This window comes from Stigmatopora argus, chromosome 6 (assembly GCF_051989625.1).
Source record: "Stigmatopora argus isolate UIUO_Sarg chromosome 6, RoL_Sarg_1.0, whole genome shotgun sequence".
In the NCBI taxonomy this organism is placed as follows: Eukaryota; Metazoa; Chordata; class Actinopteri; order Syngnathiformes; family Syngnathidae; genus Stigmatopora; species Stigmatopora argus.
This window is the reverse complement of record NC_135392.1, coordinates 1942624-1963836: the sequence shown is the minus strand read 5'-3', so window position 1 is coordinate 1963836 and position 21213 is coordinate 1942624. Positions and strand designations below refer to the sequence as shown.

The following is a 21213-nucleotide window of genomic DNA, read 5'->3' as shown; positions in this document are numbered from 1 at the left end:
AAAGGCCAATTAGCCGGCCCGCTCGCAGCTGCCGAACCTGCCGGATGGCCTTCTCCAAATAGGGGAACGGAGGCGACGCGGCTTGCGCTAAAGTAAACAGAGGGTTAGCCCGCTTAACTTGACGTAGCGGGCCGCCCAGTCCTTTTTTTTCTCCTTCTTGACAAAATAAGCTGGACATCAAATGGGAAGGGTGGAAGTGGTTCCGCGAGAGGTGCTTCTTTACCGAAGGGGGTGTAACGTTTCACCTGCGGTGATTTCCAACGCCGTTTCAAGTCAGCGCAAGTTGGCGGGAAGACACCAAACGAGATCGGTCTGCCACTATACGGATATGGCGATATATAGTAATACCTTGACATACGAGTGCTCCAACATACGAGCAATTTGAGATACGAGTAAATCCACGTACGGTCCCGGAACGTATTAAACTCTCAAGGTATGACTGTATCGCCGTAATTTGTCGCAAGAGGCGGCCCGAGTGGTTAGCAAGACCGCCTCACAGTTCCGGGACCGAGGGTTTGATCCCCAGTTCCTGCCTTCCTGCGTGGAGTTTGCACGTTCTCCTCGTGCCTGTGTGGGTTTTCCTCGGGTACTCCGGTTTGCTCCCACATCCCAAAAACATGATCGAACCGTCCTACGGTCCGCGTGTGAGCGCGAAAGGCTGATCCGGCACCCCTGCGACCCATTTGAGGAGAAGTCGAATGGAATATGAATTAATGTTTACCAGCCTAAAATTATAGAACAGTTCTTGGAAAAAAATGGACAAACCAATTGGACGTGGCGGCTCGGTGGATTGAGTGGTTATCACGTCGGCCTCACAACTCTGGGGTCCTGGGTTCAAATCCAGGTCGGTCCACCTGTGTGGAGTTTGCATGTTCTCCCCAGGACTGCGTGGGTTTTCTCCGGGTACTCCGGTTTCCTCCCACATTCCAAAAACATGCATGCTAGGCTAACTGGCTAGCACTAAATTGCCCTTAGGTAAGACTGATTGGTTGTTTGGGTCGCTGTGCCCTGTGATTGGCTGGCCACCGATTCAGGGTGTCCACCGCCTCTAGCCCGGAGTTGCTGGGACAGGCTCCAGCACCCCCCGTGACCCTAGTGAGGATAAAGCGGTTCAGAAACGGAATGGATGAACAATCTAAGAACTGTAGAAAGCACTCTCCATTCCCGCGGTGGCCAAAGAGTTAAGCGAGAAGGAGAGTCGGCAACGGAGTAGGGGGAGAAAAAAAAAGCAGGACGGCGAGGAGACGAGAGCCAAATGGCCACCGCCGAACACCGGCCGTCTCAGACAGGAAAAGGAGGGGGCGGAGAAATAGTTTTGGAGGTGGACATCTGGCTCTGATTAGGAGCGGCGGCGGCGTAGGACAAGCCGGCCTTTGCCGCTTGTTTTGACGGGACTTTTCAAGGGAAGCCCGTGTTGTTTGTTTTTCAATAAGTGGATCGTTAATTGACGAACACGCGCTGCGGAGAAAGTGGCGTCCCAATGTTGCTTCGCGCTTGCCGTTTTATGTCAATAAAATTCAACAGAGAAGAAAAATCCGGGTGGAAGACCTCTGACCTTTGAACCCTGTACAGCCAAACGGATTATATTTGATGCGTGGATTTTGAAGACTGTGATATGAAAAAAATGGATTTATCATCTTAATAGGCAGTGATGCCCAATTAAATTTAAAATTTTGTAGTGTTTTGGCTGCAAAAATGAGGGCTTTGATGATGTCACTTATACCCAAACACATACACACTAACGTGTGTATTTGAACATGGGTATAAATGAAAGCAATTTTGCATACTCACATTAAATAATAATTAAAATTAAAAAAAATGTAATACTGTTTTTGACTGGGATGAACACAATACAAGTATTTTTTTCCTTTTTTGCATTATTTTATGTCCAAAATATTTAGGCGCTTCCTGACTTTAATTTGCATTTTTTTCTCTGCTATTGCTCAACGTAAAAATGACATTATTTTTGAATTCATTGACCTTTTAGTGTTTTTTTTAATAACCAAAATATAGATCCTCCCCTCAAAGGGTTAAACCTCAACGCTAGACCCTCTCCACCGCGAAGCTACGCCACAAGAAACAAGAAAATTCCAAGTACGGCGTGGAACTCAAGGGGAAAAAAAAGACAGGAAAATGAGACAGATGATTAAATGAGAAGTAGAAGCCAATTAAAACAAACACTTTTCGCGCCCTTTTTCTTTTTTTTCTTCCCCCTCCTGGAACGATCTGGTTTCCAATCTGGAGACGGCTAGCGAAATACGGTGGCGGCCAAAGCGGGACGGCGAACCTCTTTGCTGTCACTCTCGCGCAGACGTATGGAGTGCGAGAAGAACCTCATGGCACCGCTTCGTATGCGTAAGCCATCAAGCGCAGGCGCGCCGGCCAAGCCAAACTCGCAGTGGAGGCACGGCAGAAGATGAGAAGAACAGCAGTAGGCTCGCCAGCAAAAAAAAAAAAAACTCCCTCCAAAAAAACCTGCTTTGTATTCCCAAAGTTAATTGCCCATCAAAACAAGATGGCCAGAATAAAAAAAATAAAAACAATCCCTTTCAGCTTTGCCTTCTGATTTGAGGAACGCAAGGGTGAGAAGCTCCTGCATTCCTTCAGAAGAAGAAGAACACACACACACAGACGAGGTAATGAGAATCGGAGGGAGCTCCGCCGAGAGCTGAAACCGGAGAATCGGACTGCTGGTTTTCGGCGTGACGGTGATTGGACGCGACGAGCGGCTGCTAGCCGCCGATTCCGCGGGAATGTGGGAAGCTTCCCAGTTTGACTATAGTACTGTCATTATAACAAAATGGTGAACGATCTTTCTTATTTCTTCAGTTTAGATCATTTTTTTTCCCAATTTTCATGTTTGTAAATTCAGCAGGTCCGTTACTTCTGGCCCGGACAAGAAGCTTGAATTCAAGCTACATTCTGTTGCATTTCTCAGGTAGAACACTAGTTGGAGCCAGTCAATTACACAGTTAGCTCAGGGGTCAAAATGTAAAATTGCATTCCAAAAAAATCATATTTGATCAATCAGTTGCAGGGCACAAGGAAACAAAGGACAACCAATCATAGCTAGGAGCAATTTATAGCCTTTAATTAGCTTAGCATGCAAGTTTTGGCCATGTGGGAGGAAACCGGAGTACCCGGAGAAAACCCACAGAGGCGAGAACATGCAAACTCCACAGGAAGGTCTGAACCCACTGGGGATTGAACCCGCGATCTCACAATTGTGAGCCGGATGTGCTAACCACTCTCCACCGTGTTTTCTTTTTCAAAATGCTAAACCAGGCAGTGTTCCTAAATCTCCATTCATTGACCATAGCGAAAAAGTAGTTCATATCAAACCAACTCTGCTTTTTATTTTTATTTATTATTTTTTTTTACCTACAACAAATGTCATTTTTTACCATTCATCTGTGATTCCGACCCCCAAAAAAGCAGCCGCCGTGAAAGTACAAAGCAAAGAGATTTGCAACTGGAGTGGGCGGCGCCATGTTAACTTTTCATTACCGCCTTGTCATTCTTCAAAGCGACCCGACTGCGAGGATGACCTTTCCTTTTCGGGAGGGAGTGGTGGGGGTCCGTCCCGTCCGAGATAATGATCCAATCAGAGACGGCGACCGCGGGTGAGACCCGTGGCTGTGTGCGTGTCATTATCTCATCAAGCCATCACTCACCCCCTTTTGGGGAGGGGGGGCCTCGCCGTTGGGCGCGCAGGTGAACCCTTAAATCAGCTTTAATTGGGCCGTCGAGTAACAAGGGAGGTGTGGGAAAGTAAGAGGGTCTTCCGCGGAAGTGCCGTGACCGGTTTTTCCAAAACGGCCCCAACGCTTTGGGAAGTAAAGTTCCCGATTCCTGATCGTGTGATTTTTCGAGGATCGGAATCGGGTCGAAAAGATCGGTTGTTTAAAGTGTATTTGTTTGTTTTAAAGTATTCACTCATTGACAATAGACGCACAATCCATTTGAAATGTGGTGGGTTGGCAGCGAGTAAACAAAGTTTAAACGGATAGTGATTAACTCATTTTGATTCATGGCAGAAACCAGAAAAAAAAAACTTTAATTTTCCCCGACCAAAATGGCTTCCGAGCGGCCATGTTGGTACAGGCGACGTTCCCATTGAAGTCAATGCATTGATATTAAAATGAAGATTTTTTTTCCCTAATGGTTTTAAGAATTTAATCCAGATCAGAATTAGTTTTAAAAAAAGATTGGCTTTTAAAAATGTATTTGTTTATTGGACAGACTGGAGGTCTATTGCTGTTAACTGCAGTAAAATGTGATGACTAATTGACATTCTTTACAATAGAAATATTTTTTTTTAATTTCCCTTATAGGGCACTCATTTAACAAAAAAATATAATAATTTGTGCATGAATGGCTAAAAAATATATTCTAAATAAAAAATTCAATATTTTATGGCTATCCCTTTTTGATATAAACAGACTTAAACAAGTCCAATAATATAGCACAGTAGTTCATCTGACCTTGATGCGGGCTGCGTGGGTTCAATTCCTGCTGTGTGATGCTGTGAATGGTTGTCTGCCCTATAACTGAGTGGCGACCAGTCTAGGTTGGAGCCCACCTTTCCCTTGAAGTCAACTGGGATAGGCCCTGACACCCTGTGACCCTGAAAAGGATAAGCAATGTTATGAATGGATAAAAAAAAATACACAAGCAAAAAGCTAACTTGTTCAACGCAAGCATTTGAGCCTTTTTTTGTCTTCCTCCTCCCGAGGAGGGGGCGCGCGGCGATTCCGAGAAGATTAACTCCTTGTGTGCCTTCCCCTTCCTTTTTAAAAGACGATTTACAGCCGAGGCGAGCGAGTGGAGCCCCTGTTCCCAGAAGGCACGGCGCTAAACATTTACGCAAGGCCAGACGCAAAGAGCCTTATTACAAACACGTGTCTCTCCTTCCAAGGGCCCTCGGAGAGACATCGAGGGGGCGACTGGATAAACGTGCTGCCGGCTGACGGGTCATTTTCCCACTGTTGTTTTTAAAAGATGTCCTCGAAGATAAACCCAAGTAGACCGCGGGTTACGGGACGTTTGGACGGTGACAGCTACTAAAAAAAGAAAAATTGTGAGAAAATATTGCCGTGAGGAAATTGATTTCATGACGGTGGTCCCTAGGAGGGGATGTTGAGGGACGGGGGTCTCGGCAATTTGATCCGTTGCGCAAATGGGGCCAATTAAATGGATTGGATATTGAAATAAAAATGGATTTATTGCATCTTGCCATTGCGAGGCGTTTTGTTTTGGAGTCAAATGTTTCTAGTGGGCTTAACTGAGCACACAAGAGGGAGTAACTAACTCCCATTCTTACCTTTTGTGCCATAAGAATTTATTTTATGACTAAAAAAAATAAAGGAGAATATCTAAACAAGGGGCGGCCCGCCGCCTTAAGTGGTTAGCACGTTGGCCTCACAGCTCTGGGGTCCTGGGTTCAAATCCAGGTCAGTCCAACACCCCCTGTGACCCTAGTGAGGATAAAGCGGTTCAGAGAATGAATGAATTGCAAACAAGGGGTTTCAAATTTAATGGGGATTACAATTTTTTTCCAACTATTTCAATGATTTGATGTGCCTTTATGTATCCTTTCAATAGTATTTTTCATTTTTCATGCACCGTGTATAATTGTGCTATTCAAATAACAATAATAACAACGAAACAAAATGAGATATTAGCGAGACGGAGTTAAGAATCTGAAAACACAAAGATTTGAAGGATTAGCGTGAAATAATCTCCCTGTTTTTACAAAAAGTGGCCAATTGATGCCGACATTTGAGTAATAAAGAGTAGTCGTAGTGAAGTGCATAGAGTGTTTTATTATTTCTGGGGACGTGTTGGGTGAGTCAGCGGCTGGCACGGACGACCGCAACATTGGCACGGCCTCCTTCTGGCCCCGCCTCCTCCTCCCGTGTTTGCTTAATCGTCACCACGTGGCCCGCCGAACACACGAGGCGGCCGCAGGTATGTCGCCGTCACCCGGGGCGATGGCGGTGGACGCCAGCGCGCTGTCAGAACCTCTCGGGTGTCCAATCACGCTAACGAGATGTGACGGAGTCACTCCGCTGCCAGCGAACAAACATTTGTTCCGCGCGTCCGCCGTCCGCTCGCGTACGGAGACTTTCCTTGTGTACCTCCATTTATCTGTCAGCGGCTTCGAGGCTGCGGTCGACTTCGCCGCAGTGGAAAAGTGCAATCGCTAACTGGCTGAAGGCGGGGGGAAAAAAAGAAAAAAAAGGCCACCTGGACAAATTTCACAAGTCTCTATATTCTCTATGGTAGGCCAGAAGTGTCAGGCAAACGGCGTCGTCCAAACGCTTAGCAAAAAGGGGCAAAAAAGCACAAATGCAAATAGCCACAATAGCAATTCAAATAATCACAACACGAACCCCAATTGCCACAAAATGAATGCAAATTGGTTAAGGTACGAATGCAATTAGCCATACACACAAACCCCAATTACCTACAACATAAACACCAATTGGCCAAAGCAAGGATCCAAATAGCCGCAACATAAATAGTCACAACGAGCTCTAATTAACCACAACACAAATTGGCCAAATTACGAATGCAACAAGCCCTACAAACTCCAACTACCCACAACATAAACACAAATTGGCGAAACCATGAATGCAAATACCCACAACACAAACTCCAATTACCACAAGACAAATTGGCCAAAGCAAAAATGCAAAATAACAACCCGGAAGTGGACTGAATTCCACCAAGTACACAGTAGGACTACAACTAGGACGGGAATTGTGGTCCTAAGGTTTCTAGCACACAAGGCAATCTATATCAAAGTGTAACTTTGTGACCAAATATCTGTACCTCACATTACATTGAAACACATTTTAATGACTCCATCTTTTTTCCAAAATACTCTAACAAAAAGTGGAAGATTTCTAGTTGGCCCTCGCGTTCTTTGATTTTTCTGAAAGAGTTTTGGCCAACCCTGACGTGAAAAATCAGCACACCACGGATGTTTTCCATCTCCTCGCGCAAACATTCAAAACAATACGCCACAGAGTTCCAGTTTCCTCTGCCCTTCATTGTTTCTTCCCAGCTCCGTCTCCAAGGAATCAAGCGACGGGCAGTTTAGGTTTCCCCCTCCGCCGAGTTTTCGACCGCTGGGCCGCGGGGCTCCAGGGGTCCGTGTCTCTGGCGACCAGCGCCAACGTAAACACAGAAATTCCGCCCCAATTAGAAACGCTAAATGCATTGGACTCGGTACAGGGCGAGAGCCGGCGTGCGCAATTAACGCAGGGCCGGGCTTCCACCGGCTGCCTCGGTTGGTTAAAATGGATACGGTTTCAGTTCAAGGCCGGTCAGTTGAAGTCTGATTGGGCAGGTTGGACTCATCATGGAAATATAAACAGCGGGCGAGGGGCCGAATCCGGCGCTTTCGGAGCTCGATCTCCAGTCGCATTTGCGTCGGCAGGCGAAGGAAAGAACGTCCTCGGAAATGAAGCCATGCCAATTGTCCGACAAAGCCACACCATTTTGGATTTTAATTAAAAATAAATAAATCTATTTTTTTAAATGTAATAAATGACAAATCATTCATTCATTCATCGATCGATCGAATTATCCTCACAAAGTTTTCTAAACTGTTTTCCAGCCAATCGTGGGGCACAAATAGATGAACAACCAATCATGCATACCTAAGGACAATGAGAACAGGGCAAGGTAACCTATGGCGTGTGAGCCATACATGGCTCTTTTGATGGCACTTACCTAACCGGATTTCATTTCGGGACCAAATGTGATATACTCCAAAAAATAGCCATTTTGAGCACCAACAAATGATCATATATAACAATAAAAGATTTATATACGAGTCAACAAATTAGTGATTAATTGACTATGCAAATAATCATTTGTAATAGCCTTTATAAGTAATCCTCAAACTAGAGAGAACAACTTAGTCATGGTTTAAAGAGGAAGAACAAAGCTCTATCATAGGTCTGAATAAAAAGCCTATTGTGCTTTTTGTACAGTGGCTATTGAGCATTGTTTGTTCCTCAGGTGTTGGCTTACTCCACCAGTGTCAAAAGGTCGGCCCGGGACCAACACCCAGCCCACTGCATCCTTTTATGCGGCCCCCAAAATGTAAATCACGTCCGTCGGCATCATGTTTCAGGCTAAAATTCAAAGGAAAAATTAGAAATATATAGAGTCCCCCCCTTTTTTCAAATAAAAAAAATGTATTTAAATCTAAAACTTAAGATGAATTAACAAACAAAAATCCAAGCGTGCATACTACAACAGAACATACACGCTACACAACTCCAACTTACTCTCCAAAGTAGCCGCAACTTTAAGTTCTTACACTTTGTCCCGCCTCCATCCTCTAATGAAAATCCATAAGAAACATTTAGCAGCGTGTGAGAAAGTGCGGAAATTCAATCAGATGCTTAACAGGATTTAAAAATGACAGGAAGAAGCAATCGAACCCACATGCGGCTGCGGAAAAAAAAAAATATATATATTTTTGCTGTAATGTATTCATTTTTCTCAACTCTGCTGAGCACGCACATTAGTGGGAAACGTCGTGAGCGGGCCGAAGTCTAGAGCACGCCGCGACGCCGTTGGTTTCCCGCCCGCGCCGCCGAGAGAAGTCTCCGTAGAGGAGAGGTATTCCCCAAACTAACGGCGGCTCTCGGACGTCGATAGTAAACTAATCTGCAGACTGTGAGGCACAGGAAGTAGATCTTATTAGCGCTCATCCGACTGTCTTCGAAGGAAACTTTCATCTTGAGATGGCGAGCCTGAAAGCCGGCCTAATGTCACTTACATGCCCGGGGGTTAACCCCTTAAAGCCTGGATTTATCTTTAACAAATATGCCTCAAAAAGCCTTGGAAGTCCCATGAAAATAAACAAAAATGTAGAAAATGTAATTGCAAAATACCATTACTTTTTGTTTTTCATCAAAACAGTTAGAGAAGACCAATTGGATTTTTTTAATCATATAAAAAGTATAAATTCATTAATAAGTGTGTTCTTTTGAATTAAAAATATTAATTTTAAATATTTTTTAATATTATTTAAGTTTGAATTACTTGAGTTTTAACTGTATTTTTACATTAATTTTTTCAAATGTAGTTTTTTACTAAATACTATTTTGTGATCTTGTGTATTTCTTCAATGCATTTCTTACCGTTTTGGCTTCCAATGACAGCGATAGACGTCCAATCCATTTCAGGTGGGGGAGTTATCAGCAAATTAACCTGCCCACCTAGCAACTGTGGACAAATTTCACAAACAGGGAGATAGATAAATGACTGAAAAATGAAAATAACTATTTAACAAATATGCCTCAAAAAGCCTTGGAAGTCCCATGAAAATACACAAAAATGTAGAAAATGTAATTGCAAAATACCATTACTTTTTGTTTTTCATCAAAGCAGTTATAGAAAACTATTTGGATTTTTTTTAAATTAAATAAAGTTTAAATTCATTAATAAATGTGTTCTTTTGAATTAAAAATATTAATTTTAAATAATTTTAAATATTATTTAGGTTTGAATTACTTGCGTTTTAACTGTATTTTTACGTTAGTTTTTTACCAAATACTATTTTGTGATCTTGTGTATTTCTTCAATGCATTTCTTACCGTTTTGGCTTCCATTGACAGCGATAGACGTCCAATCCATTTCAGGTGGGGGAGTTAGCAGCAAATTAACCTGCCCACCTAGCAACTGTGGACACATTTCACAAACAGTGAGATAGCTTAATGGCTGAAAAATGAAAATAACTATTTAACATACATCGCTGTATTAAGGTGGTGTTTAAATTTAAAACAGGCGACATAAAATGGCGGCGAAATGTTAACTAGTGTCGTTGTCTCAAATTTCCACTAAATACATTTTTGTTCCAAACAGAGAATTATTAGGTAATATATTCATTTTCTCAAATAATGTATTTTGCTGCCACCCGTTGGCAAAAGTTTTATATTACTTGGTGACTGCAAAAAACAATTAAATAACGTGAAACACATTGTTTGTCCCCAAACAACAGTAATGACGCAGCATTTTATGAATTCTAAATGCTAATTAGTCATCTAAAACGAGACAACATCATTTGCGTACACATACAAACACGCTTACAAAACGTCACGAAACAAAAATTGAATAATTTTACAGAAAGTACTAACATTAAATGACGCATTTAATTGTTTAGAACACAATTTCTTTGTTAAGTACAAGACTACTACTTACCGCTAATTTAAAAACAGATGTCGTTGTGTTTGAAACAGGATATCCGGCGTAATTCCGGATGTCTCGCAACTTGTTGTCTTTTTTCCGACGCTAGCTAACAGCAACACAATTCCCCTCGAATTTGTCCTTTCTACTTCCAAAATGGGATGTGATGGTGGAACTATCCCCAAAAGGCACGAATTAGTGAAAGGTCCCAAGAAAGTTGAGAAGGTTAGTTACGATTATTCTTTTATTAAATCACTTGCGTCGATCAACGTACCACAATGCTAACCGTTTGTACTGCTAGCTGTTTACATCGTTAGCATTTGTCGTGACTAAATTATGTATTCTATTTAAAAAGCTCCGTTGATGATATTTCCCTCACGTAGTGTATCTTATTCTCCTGCTGTGTTTTTAGTCCTCATGAAATAAACTAAATTCATACAAGTCATTATGAATTTTGTGTGGCTATTTTACGTGTATTGCTTTCCCAATGCCCAATAGGTCGACAAAAATGCGGAATTGGCCGCCAAATGGAAGTATTGTGCTTTAAGCCAGGAAAAACTTAAGCGACCAATCGTCTCCTGTGAATTGGGAAGGTAAGTGACCTCTCAAAAAATGGATTGGACGTCTGTTGTCTAAAGCAGTGATTTTTATACTGTAGTATAATTAAAACTTTAAGTGGCATTGATACAAATCACCCAGTCATAACGATCTGCTGTAAGAAAACAATGAAAAATAATTAGATATTAGTTCTGTTAATTTATTTATTTAATGTTTCTGACTAGCTAATCACTCAAATACATAGCCTCCCAGTTTAAATGGAGTCAGACAGCGAATGAACGAAAGCTGATTGGACGTCCTTCGCCGTCAAAGGCAGCCAATAAGTTGAGACCGAATGTTTTTATGTTTTAGGCTCTATAACAAAGACGCCATCATTGAATACCTTCTGGATAAAACTGCCGAAAGACCCAACACCGATGCCGTCACCCACATCCGAGGAACTAGGGTACGTTAACACTGGTCACAATTACGGTACATTATTATTCTTTTCAGTTCACACTCAGAATTTTGGGATTCTTTCGTCCAATTGTTCGCAGGACATTAAAGAGCTTAACTTGACAGATAATCCTGAGTGGGAAGGAGAGAGAAGGAACACTAAAGGAGACCGATATGAAGACATCTATTGCGGGATGTTTATTTGCCCCGTCGTCGGGCTGGAGATGAATGGCAAGCACAGGTAATATTAACAAACTTAACGAGTAAATATGTGCAAAAAATGAAGCCTTGGACTTGAATTCACAGGTTCTGTTACCTCCAGACGTGTGGTTGCGTTTTCTCGGACCGTGCCCTCAAGGAGGTCAAGACAGAAATCTGCCACAAGGTGAGTGCACTTCCACAAACAAAAGCTGGGGTTATTTAATGTCAGAAGAAAATATAAATGACCAAAAAGTGGATATTTGTTCTAATAATTCACATGAAACAATCTAAACGGTAGACATCAATCAAAGCAAGAAGCACAAAATTGTCGTTTTTGTCAGCCCTGAAGTAGTCCTGTGCAATATAACGATATAACACCTAAAAAAATGTATTCATAAATCCCTCCTATTGTCACTATCATCAATTTTAATATTTTTATTAAAAAATAAGCCCCACAGAGTTGCTACTCCTTAGATATTTAATGCAGAACGGCCACAATTTGTCCCAATAACACATTTTTTTTCAAGTCATTAACATTAAGTGGCATGTATCATGATATATATATATATTTAATTTACACACATTTCCCAACACGACTTCGAGCGAACGATCCGGAAGATAGATTTTTTAATTTACCTACATTTCCGTTCCGGAAGAGCCTAATCGTCTCAAGGCGCCATTTCACGCGGCGTCACGATCACGCGTTGCCAGTAGCCACGATGACTCTATGGGGACGTTGGCGTTGCTCAGCAGCTTGTTCCTATGCCACTGCTCCAAACAATCCAACGCCTCGGGCTGGAAGTCGTTCTCGAACTTGTTGGCAAACATGCTCCCCTGCTTGATTAGCCACGGCAGGTCCTCCAGCCCGTAAACGCAGATCCCCCGCACGTAACGACCTGGTAAACGAGAGTTGGCCCTCAGAAATGTGACCTGGACTCGAAGGCAAAAAAATGTGGCGTTGCGTGCAGTACCATTGCAGCCCTTGTGCTTGCTTCTAAACTGATCCGCCCACTTGATTGCTCGGATGCCTCCCGTCCAGCCGCCGGCGATGTTGCTGCCCGGTGCCTCTTTGGATAGAACGCGGGAACAAGGCGGAGTGGGTTTTGAATTCATTTGAATTGGATGACAATAAAAGCATTGAATTTGTGTTGGTAGTATCGTTAGCAACTTTAACATCCAAATCCGACTCTCATGGAAATTTGGGTGACGTCCCCAGCGTGGTAACGTAACTACTAATCATTATTGGATTGTTGTTTTTATTCATTCACTTGTTTTGCATACTGCTTATACCACAGGTGTCAAAGTGGCGGCACGGGGGCCAAATCTGACCCGCTGCATCATTTGTGCGGCCCGAGAGAGTAAATCATGAGTGCCGACTTTCTGTTTTAGGATTAAATTAAAATGAAGAGTATATATATATACCCTTGGCTTAGACCAGGGGTATCAGACTCGGGTTGGTTCGCGGGCCGCATTAACATCAATATTTAGATTTTTTTTAATGAATGGATTTAAAGAACTGGATTAAAAGCCCTGAACATTCAGTTTTTTATAGATCTAAAACAATGATTATTTTAGCTTTTTTATATTTTTAGATTTTACAAAATGATTTTTGAACTAAAACCACAGAAAAAATGGATTAAAAATGACTTGATTTAAAAAGGGGAAAATCAGGAAATATAATATACATCTATATCTATCATTTTAATTTGACCTTAAAACAGAAAGTCAGCACTCATGATTTACTTACTCGGGCCGCACAACCAGATGTTTGTGAATTGTGTGCGCAAAATGAAGCTATTGACAATGATAGATGTCCAATTCACTTCTATTGGCTGTGGAGGCTGATCTTTCAGCGCATTTGACGTCAAGTATAAGTTCATTTGTTGGGCCGAAAATGAACTGGTCTGGCCCACGTGATATCTAGTTGGCATTAATGTGGCCCGTCAACCCCATTGGGTTTTGACACCACTGATTTAGAACATTCAACCAACTTCCCAAGGATGTTTTTGAGAATATACCGACTCATTGGAACGGGTCTACCTTACCTGAAAGGTGGTTGAGCGTCACCCAGTAGTGCTCGTCCGGACTGTACGTGTCTCTGGACCACTCCAGGAGATCTTGGGCTTTGGGGCTCTCCAGAACAAAGTCCACAAATTCTCTGGTGAGCGCATAGTAGGCCGTCCCGAAATAGATTTGCATGTTATGAGGAGGCGGGCCTTTCTTGACATTAGACTGGACAAAATAGACGTGGCTCTCGTTGTGTTGAAACTGGGTCCGCCATTTTATGTGCTCAGGCTGCTTTATCCCCGGAGTCATGTTCCGGTCCCGCCACATTTTGCCTCGCAAGTAGCGTACTAGCTCCAGGTTGCTCATAAGCGGAAAGTCCTGCCCGCACAGATTGACCACCTTCCTCCAGCCCACTTTGGAGCGGACCAAATCCCCCATGCAGTTCAAGTCGGCCTGGAGCCGCGAGAAGCCCCCGTAGACCACCGTCTCGCTTCGGCTGGACAGGAAAACGTTCTCCAAGCAGCCGGACAGCTTCCGCAGGGAGCTTCTGTACTCCGGTGGAGACTTGGCGTCCACGTGGACGCAGTAAAGGTTTTGCGGCGCGTAGATGGCCCGCAGGAGCCGCACTAAGACCTCCAGTTCTTTGTGGACGGTCAGGATGAAGGCCAACGGGTAGGCCGCCTCCTCGGCGCTCAGAGGTCTCGTGATGAAGTGAAGGTCTCTCGTCAAATTGGAGCACTCCACTTTGGCGCTGGCGATGTAGCTTTTGATCTGTCCAGAGAGAATGCACTTAAGATCTCATCTCAATTTCGGAACCGCTTTATCCTCATTAGGGTCGCGGGGGGTGCCGGAGCCTATCCCAGCTGACTCCGGGCCAGAGGCGGGGGACACCCTGAATCGGTGGCTAGCCAATCCCAGGGCACAAGGAGATAAACAACCAATCACTAATAGCTAGAGGCAATTTAGTGTTGGCCAGCTAGCCTAGCATGCATGTTTTTGGAATGTGGGAGGAAAATGGAGTACCCGGAGGAAAACCACGCAGGCCCAGGGAGAACATGCAAACTCCACACAGATGGACATGACCTGGATTTGAACCCAGGACCCCAGAGCTGTGAAGCCGACGCGCTAACCACTTACTCCACCGGGCCGCCCGCCCTTAAGCTTAAGGTTATTTCCTGATTTTCCCATTTTTTAAATCAATAATTAGCAATTTTTTAATCCATTTTTTTTCTTTTTGTGTTTTTAGTTCAAAAAGCAATGTGTAAATTCTAAAAATACATTTATTAAAATATTTTCTGTTTTCCACTTTGATATTGAACATAATTAAAAAAAATCATTTTAAACTGAAAAACAATGATTAATGAATTAGATGTTTTCCCTTACTTTGAAAAAAAAGCTCAAATAAACATTGTTTTAGATCTATAAAACATAAATATTTTGGGCTTTTGATCCAGTTCTTTAATCCAATTTTTTTTAAAATCTAAATATATCTAAAATGGTCCGGCCCACATAAAATCAAGTTGACATCAATGCGGCCAGAGTTTGACACCCTTGCCTTAAAACATGCTTAGTTCATCAATTTTCAATTTTTTTTCTGGAACTCACAATATAGATTCATATAAATTCAAAAAATTTCTGTGAAAAAAAGACGCCGAATGATCTATTTTGAGTCTTACCCGACAGTCGCGCCGATGCCATTCCGTCGGATCGTCAGTGGGAGCAAGTAAAGCTCGACAATGGGCGTGAAAGGGGCGGCATGGGGTCACTTTGACCTTTGACTTTGTTTCCGTGGAGCGAGTTGCCCAAATGTAGACGGTGCTCATCCCCAAACACATCAAGAAGACGAATCCTTTCCACCCCAGGTGGCACTTGGTAGACCTTATCGTCATCCTGCTCGTCGTCATGGAATCTGCAAAGGAGACAACCCACAAAGCTCATTTGGAACGGGCCTCGTGGGGGCTATCGAAGAAGGTCGAAGTCAGATGGAGTAGTGTAGATTAGATTAGAATTTTATTTCATCTCATATATGGGATCATTAAGAATCATTCAATCAAATCATTAAGACAGAAAAGCAGCAAAACACAAAACGAGCAAGAGCGGACGGAGCAACTGCTACCCAGCTGCCACTTGAGCGGCGCCATTTTGGCTCCAGTAGCAAAAACGCAGACAGACTCAAGAAAAAGACGTCCTAGAGTTGGATAAAACTGGAACCACACACAGGAAGTCTTCCACAAGATGGGGAACTTCTGCAGGTTGTGACCGAGGTTGAAAATATGCAGTCACACTTTCAAGCTTATCCGTAAAACACGAAAATAAAAATAAGAGTGGACAGAGCTACTGCCACCGGCTGCCATGTGACGGCGCCATCTCGGAGAAGGAAAAAAAAAAGTAGTAGCACTAAGAAATGTGGGCTTTGGGCTTAGCATGCGTGGAAGGAAACTGGAGTAACCGGAGAAAACCCATGCAAGCCCATGGGCAATGCGCAAACCACACAGTGAGGACCCAACTGGGATTGAACACACAACCCCAGAGCTGTGAGGCGATGCGCTAACCACCCATAAAAGTTCAGTAATGTTCAAATGATTCATTCATTCATTTTCTGAACCGCTTTATGCTCACTAAGGTTGCGGGGGGTGCTGGAGCCTATCCCACCCTGAATTGGTGGCCAACCATTCGCAGGGCACCATGAAAAAAACAACCATTCACGCTCACACTCATACTTGGGGGCAATTTAGTGTTAGCCTGCTAGCCTAGCATGCATGTTTTTAGAATGTGGGAGGAAACCGGAGTACCCGGAGAAAACCCACGCAGGCCTGGGGAGAACATGCCAACTCCACACAGGTGTACTGACCTGGATTTAAACCCAGGACCCCAGAACTGTGAGGCCGACACGCTAACCACTCACCCGCTGGGTCGCCACATACAATTCTAACAATATAATCATTACAAAACTGCAATTTTGTCCTTTTTTAAATGGTGATATTTTTAATCGAATGATCCGCAAAGCAACCGTGGACAAACACCTACTCACGACTTGTCATCATAAGCCCGGGACGTTTTCCATGGCCGCGTTTTTAGCTCCGGTCCGGAATCGGAGCGTCCTGGTCCCCTTGGTCGGTCGGCTTCCCGTTTGTGAAAAGCCACGCCGGCCTGCCTGCAAATCACAGAGTTTGTTTGGTGCTTGCTCAGCTTCCGAGATGATCCCTCCTGTGTTGCGCACGGCGCATGGCAACGGCTCACACCCACCGGGCCCGTATATCGCCGGGACACAATAGGAACCGCCCCCCGCCCTCCCGCCGGTAACTCCGAGCGATCCTATTTGTATTGGACGGAAAATCCGTCTGGCAGTCTCGCGGGGCGTGCCGCGCTCGGGGTTATCGCCAACCGTTTCTTCCATTGTGTTTGTTGGAAAATTCAGTTGGATTTATTTAATAAAGGACAGCACATATTCATGAACATATTTAAATTCATGTTAATGAACATATACAGTCATACCTTGAGATATGAGCTTCATGCATTGCTGGACCGAGCTTGTATGTCGGTTTACTCGTATCTCAAATCAACGTTTCCCATAGAAATGAACAAAATGCGAATTAATTTGTTCCGGGAACGAGCTCGTCTGTCGATTTACTCGTATCTCAAATCAACGTTGCCATAGAAATGAACTAAATACACATTAATTCGTTCTGGGACTGAGCTCGTATGGTGATTTACTCGTATCTCAAATCAACGTTTCCCTTAGAAATGAACTAAATACAAATTAATTCGTTCCGACCCTCTGAAAAAAAAAAACACTGGATATCACAATGGAAAAACATTTTTATTGGTTCTATTTCACCATCTACTAACAGAGTAATAAATAACTAGTGGTTATGATATTTAATACTAAAATGAGACATTCAGTAAAACGCGGTTGGGAGAGAGAGAAACCTGACGGATGCGCTATTAGCATAACACATTTTTAACTTAAATGAACTTTAATTCCTATACACAAACACTTTTAAAAAGTTTTAATCTTACGTAACACTAAATTTCACCCTTCCTGTGCAATAACCAAGGCAAAGAGCTTCATGTATTCCACATGAACTTCCTATCAAAAAATGATTTGAAAATGTTCACATTGTGACGAAAGTCGTTTCTACCCTTTAACATTTGCGTCTTTTGTTTGCTTCAGTGCGGCGACCCCTTTCAGAACGCGGACATTGTCGTTCTCTACGGAACAAAGGAGGAGAGCGAGAAGCTGAGGGAGAAAATGGAGGACAGGCGAGCCAAAGCCAAAACTAAGGTGACTTCCGCATTCCACCTAGATACTCATTCACGTAAATAAATAGAATATAGACTTGATAAGTAAGACTGAGCGATAAAAAAACAAGATTGTCCAATGATTGTAGTTATACATCACTTTCGGGGTTGGCTGATTATGTGACAGGGGGTGCTGGAGCCTATCCCAGCTGACTTGGTGGCCAGCCAATCACAGGGCACAAGGAGACAAACAACCATTCACGCTCACACTCATACATTGGGCAATTTAGTGTTAGCCAGTTAGCCTAGCATGCATGTTTTTAGAATGTGCGAGTACCCGTAGAAAACCCACGCATTGAACGTGCGTATAAATGTGAAATTACGTAATAAAAATCCAAATTATGAATATGAAATTACTTGTAAAAATCCAAATTTTATTAAGTACAAAAATATATTAATAAATATAACCTTCCCAGCATGCAATTAAAACAAAATAAACATTTGCAATCAAGTATTACTAAGAGACATATTCAATATTATTTGTTCTTCTGAAAATGCAAAGCACAAAACAGCAATTAGAAATTATATTTATACATTTCAATTAAAAAGATAGCAAATATAATACCTTAACCTTTTATATCCAATGATTTTATATTGTATAACATGCAAACTCCACACAGGTGGACTGACCTGGATTTGAACCCGGGTCTCCCACCGTCAGGCCGACGCACCAACCACTCAACTTATTATTTTTTAATGATTTATTTGTTATTTTTTTATAGAAATCAAAGAAGAGCAAAGCCGCCGAAAGCATGCCCCCGCCATCGGACGCAAAAGGTTTGTCAGAAAGGCATAATGCATAAAAAATATTGTTCAGTTAGCATTAGCATTAGCATTAATGCCTGTGTTTAGCAGTGTGTCGGCTAACATGAGTTTGCATAGCTTGTAAGGGTTTTTCCTTCGTTTCTGATCAATTGGAAGAAGAAAAAAATGCCCCTGAAAAATGCGATTTTACTGTGACAGAGCCTTAAAATGATCATTGACAAGATCAGTTGTGCATGAAAAATATCAACATGGCTCTCTCTCGGGCTCGAACAAAGCCAAGAGAAATGCGTTGGGAGATCAGAAGGCTTCCTCGCTCCTTTGTGCCATCGCTGGCGTGCTTTCCTGTTTGGTTCTCGGCTGCCAAACACCTGCACTTTATTTGTTTAGCTCCAATCACAAAGTGGGTTTCAGTGAAATGAGGTCACGTGTGTGTGTGCACGCACACACTTTTCTCTTTCTGAACACACTAACACTCGTTTTAGTTGATCGGAGAATAACTATTTCTCCTTAGACGGTGACAGGCGTCCAACCCAATTTAGCGGTCAAATTGGGTTGAAAAAAAATCATTTTTTTTATATAACTTTTATATATTTAAAAAAAATGTTTATATAACTTTATATATAAAAATATTTTCTTTTTAATCCTGTTTGTAACAATGCTATCAAACATTGAAGCCATATAATAAAAAATATTATTTATTTTTTTTGCAAATGAGTGAGCAGCACGAAATATCTAATTACGTTTAAATATCTGGTTCTCACAATTATCACATATATAAAAATAGTCCAATTTGATACATGGAGCTGTCTTGTCTCGTGTGTATATATATAAATATAGTATAAAATGTACTATATCTGCATTTTTTGCAATATACCTCCCAAGTTATTTTAATTCATATAAGAAAACTGCAATGATTGGGATATTTTCTTGACTCATATATTATATCTGGACATTTTCTCTTCCGTTCTGCAAAGTTTATTTCACTAGTGTAAATAGAAATATATTTCAGTACTATAGATGTATTGTTCCATTTTTGGGGGGTGATTTGTAGCGATTAATGCTCAAATCCATTTTCAACTGGCATTGAATGACCATGTCATTTTGACACGCCTAATCCATCTTAACTGACTTTAATGACTGCTGCCAGCCCCCCCAGTCCAAATAAAATAGGACGTCTATCGCCATCAATGAGTTAATATTTCAGAATGAAAATGAATCCATACAATATAACAACCTCTGTTACCCGATTCCAGTCTTCTAAACATCCCTAATTACTAGCATTAAAATAAAAAATAAAACCAACATGACTTTTTCATCAAACTCCTCCCCCTTTTTAACATATAATGTGCATTAACCTTCGCAGAAACCAAACAAGTGCCAAACGGCTCACTCGAAAACGGTGGGGAAAGCAGCCAATCAGGTAGCGAAATGGCAATCAAAATGTCATTTAAATTGATGTATTTATTTATTTTTGGGGTCTTTTTTTCCCCGTCAGATCAAGCGGGAACCTCAGGAGCGTCTCAAATCTCGAGCAACGGCGACAAACCCGCGGCGGCCGCGTCCAAGCGATCCATCCAAGAGATGCAGGAGAAATCGGAAGCGTTCAAGTCCCTTTTCACCACCCACAGTTCGGCTAAACGCACCAAAGATCAGACCTCCAACTGGGTCACCCACACGCCATACCACTTTTAGCGTAGCCGCCCTTAGCGCCAACGCCTCACGACGCCATTTTCCTTTTTCTCTCCATATGTTGCGTTCCTACTCCGTGGAATATTTTCTTTTTTTAGTTTTATTTCTCACGCTTAGCTAGAATACCAAACGTATTCAATCACAGTTGATTTTTATCCTTTGAGTGACAGCTCTTTAATTACATAAGTCTATTTCTGATTGCGTTTGGACCGTATTCTTTTTATTCTTTTATAGGTGAGCAGATGGTAAAATGAATTTGACGTATAGTGACGTCAATGGCAGAGAATGAGGTAAGCATATGAATTGTGTTCGGATAACACAATCTTCATATAATTGTTTGTCTTGCATATATATAAATGTGTATGTAACTTTGTGGCTATTTTAATTTTGGATGTAGTAATAAAACCAACCACACGGGGTCAGCAGATTCCTTTTTTATTCTTTAGACGCTGCAGCCATTGGTGAGTCAAAAGGAGGAATTAATGGTAATATACATTTTTTTTCTGCAAATCATTACGTGTTAAAAATTAGGTGTAATGTTACATTTTTTAAGAAAAAAATACATTTTTATTAGACTAACGTGCAATTTTTTTGACAGTGTTTACTACTTTTAATATAGCCATTTTAAATTGAAGGGACTTAATCTTAATTGCACAAGGCTACTGTTAAATATTGCAGTTGCGCTGCATTGCCAGTAGGTAGCAATGTTTGCCACAGTTTGTAACGTAACGTTTCATATCCAAACCATAAAATATATATTTAGTGACTTTCCCTGGTTTTAAATGACATCATGAAGAATAGTTTTTCCAATTACGCCAAAATAGCTTAGTTTCCAACATTTCCACTTCAGGCGAAATCAATGATTTTGATGAATTTCGATTCCCAAGGAATTAAAAAAAAGTTCGATTGGGAATTAATTTTCTATTCTACATTCATATATTTAAATGCCACCCTTTCACGAAAAATAAATTAAATAAAATATTAGCACTTGTTGACGTGATGACTAAAACTTTTCTCAAAACAAATGACTCCAATCCTCAAAAT

At 42.0% G+C, this 21213-nt stretch overlaps 2 protein-coding genes and 1 long non-coding RNA gene across 4 annotated transcripts in view; 1 reads left to right on the top strand and 2 right to left on the bottom strand.

Moving 5' to 3' along the window:
* Nucleotides 1-10275, bottom strand: part of LOC144075678 (uncharacterized) — a 29239-nt gene extending 18964 nt beyond the window's left edge. Inside the window, exons 1-4 of one of the 2 annotated variants that reach the window (XR_013300600.1) lie at nt 10228-10275; nt 9624-9708; nt 9168-9252; nt 4485-4627 (exon numbers count right to left, since the gene is read on the bottom strand). This is a non-coding gene — a long non-coding RNA (uncharacterized LOC144075678). Of the gene's footprint in view, nt 1-4484; nt 4628-9167; nt 9253-9623; nt 9709-10163; nt 10202-10227 lie in introns of those variants that run through there. The other variant, XR_013300601.1, reaches the window with a different exon arrangement.
* Nucleotides 10266-20594, top strand: rtf2 (replication termination factor 2). Its single transcript, XM_077602980.1, has 9 exons — nt 10266-10437; nt 10711-10805; nt 11122-11215; nt 11307-11446; nt 11512-11590; nt 17588-17698; nt 18438-18492; nt 19844-19900; nt 19976-20594. The coding sequence occupies exons 1-9, from the start codon at nt 10369-10371 to the stop codon at nt 20170-20172; spliced, it is 897 nt and encodes a 298-aa protein (XP_077459106.1). The 5' UTR covers nt 10266-10368; the 3' UTR covers nt 20173-20594.
* gcnt7 (glucosaminyl (N-acetyl) transferase family member 7) lies at nt 11709-16931 on the bottom strand. The gene is made up of 6 exons (XM_077601905.1): nt 16909-16931; nt 15186-15322; nt 15090-15142; nt 13452-14184; nt 12378-12473; nt 11709-12302 (listed from the first exon to the last, which is right to left on the bottom strand). Exons 1-6 carry the CDS (start codon nt 16929-16931, stop codon nt 12088-12090), a joined length of 1257 nt encoding a protein of 418 aa, XP_077458031.1. The 3' UTR covers nt 11709-12087.
* Nucleotides 20595-21213: the final 619 nt, after the last annotated feature.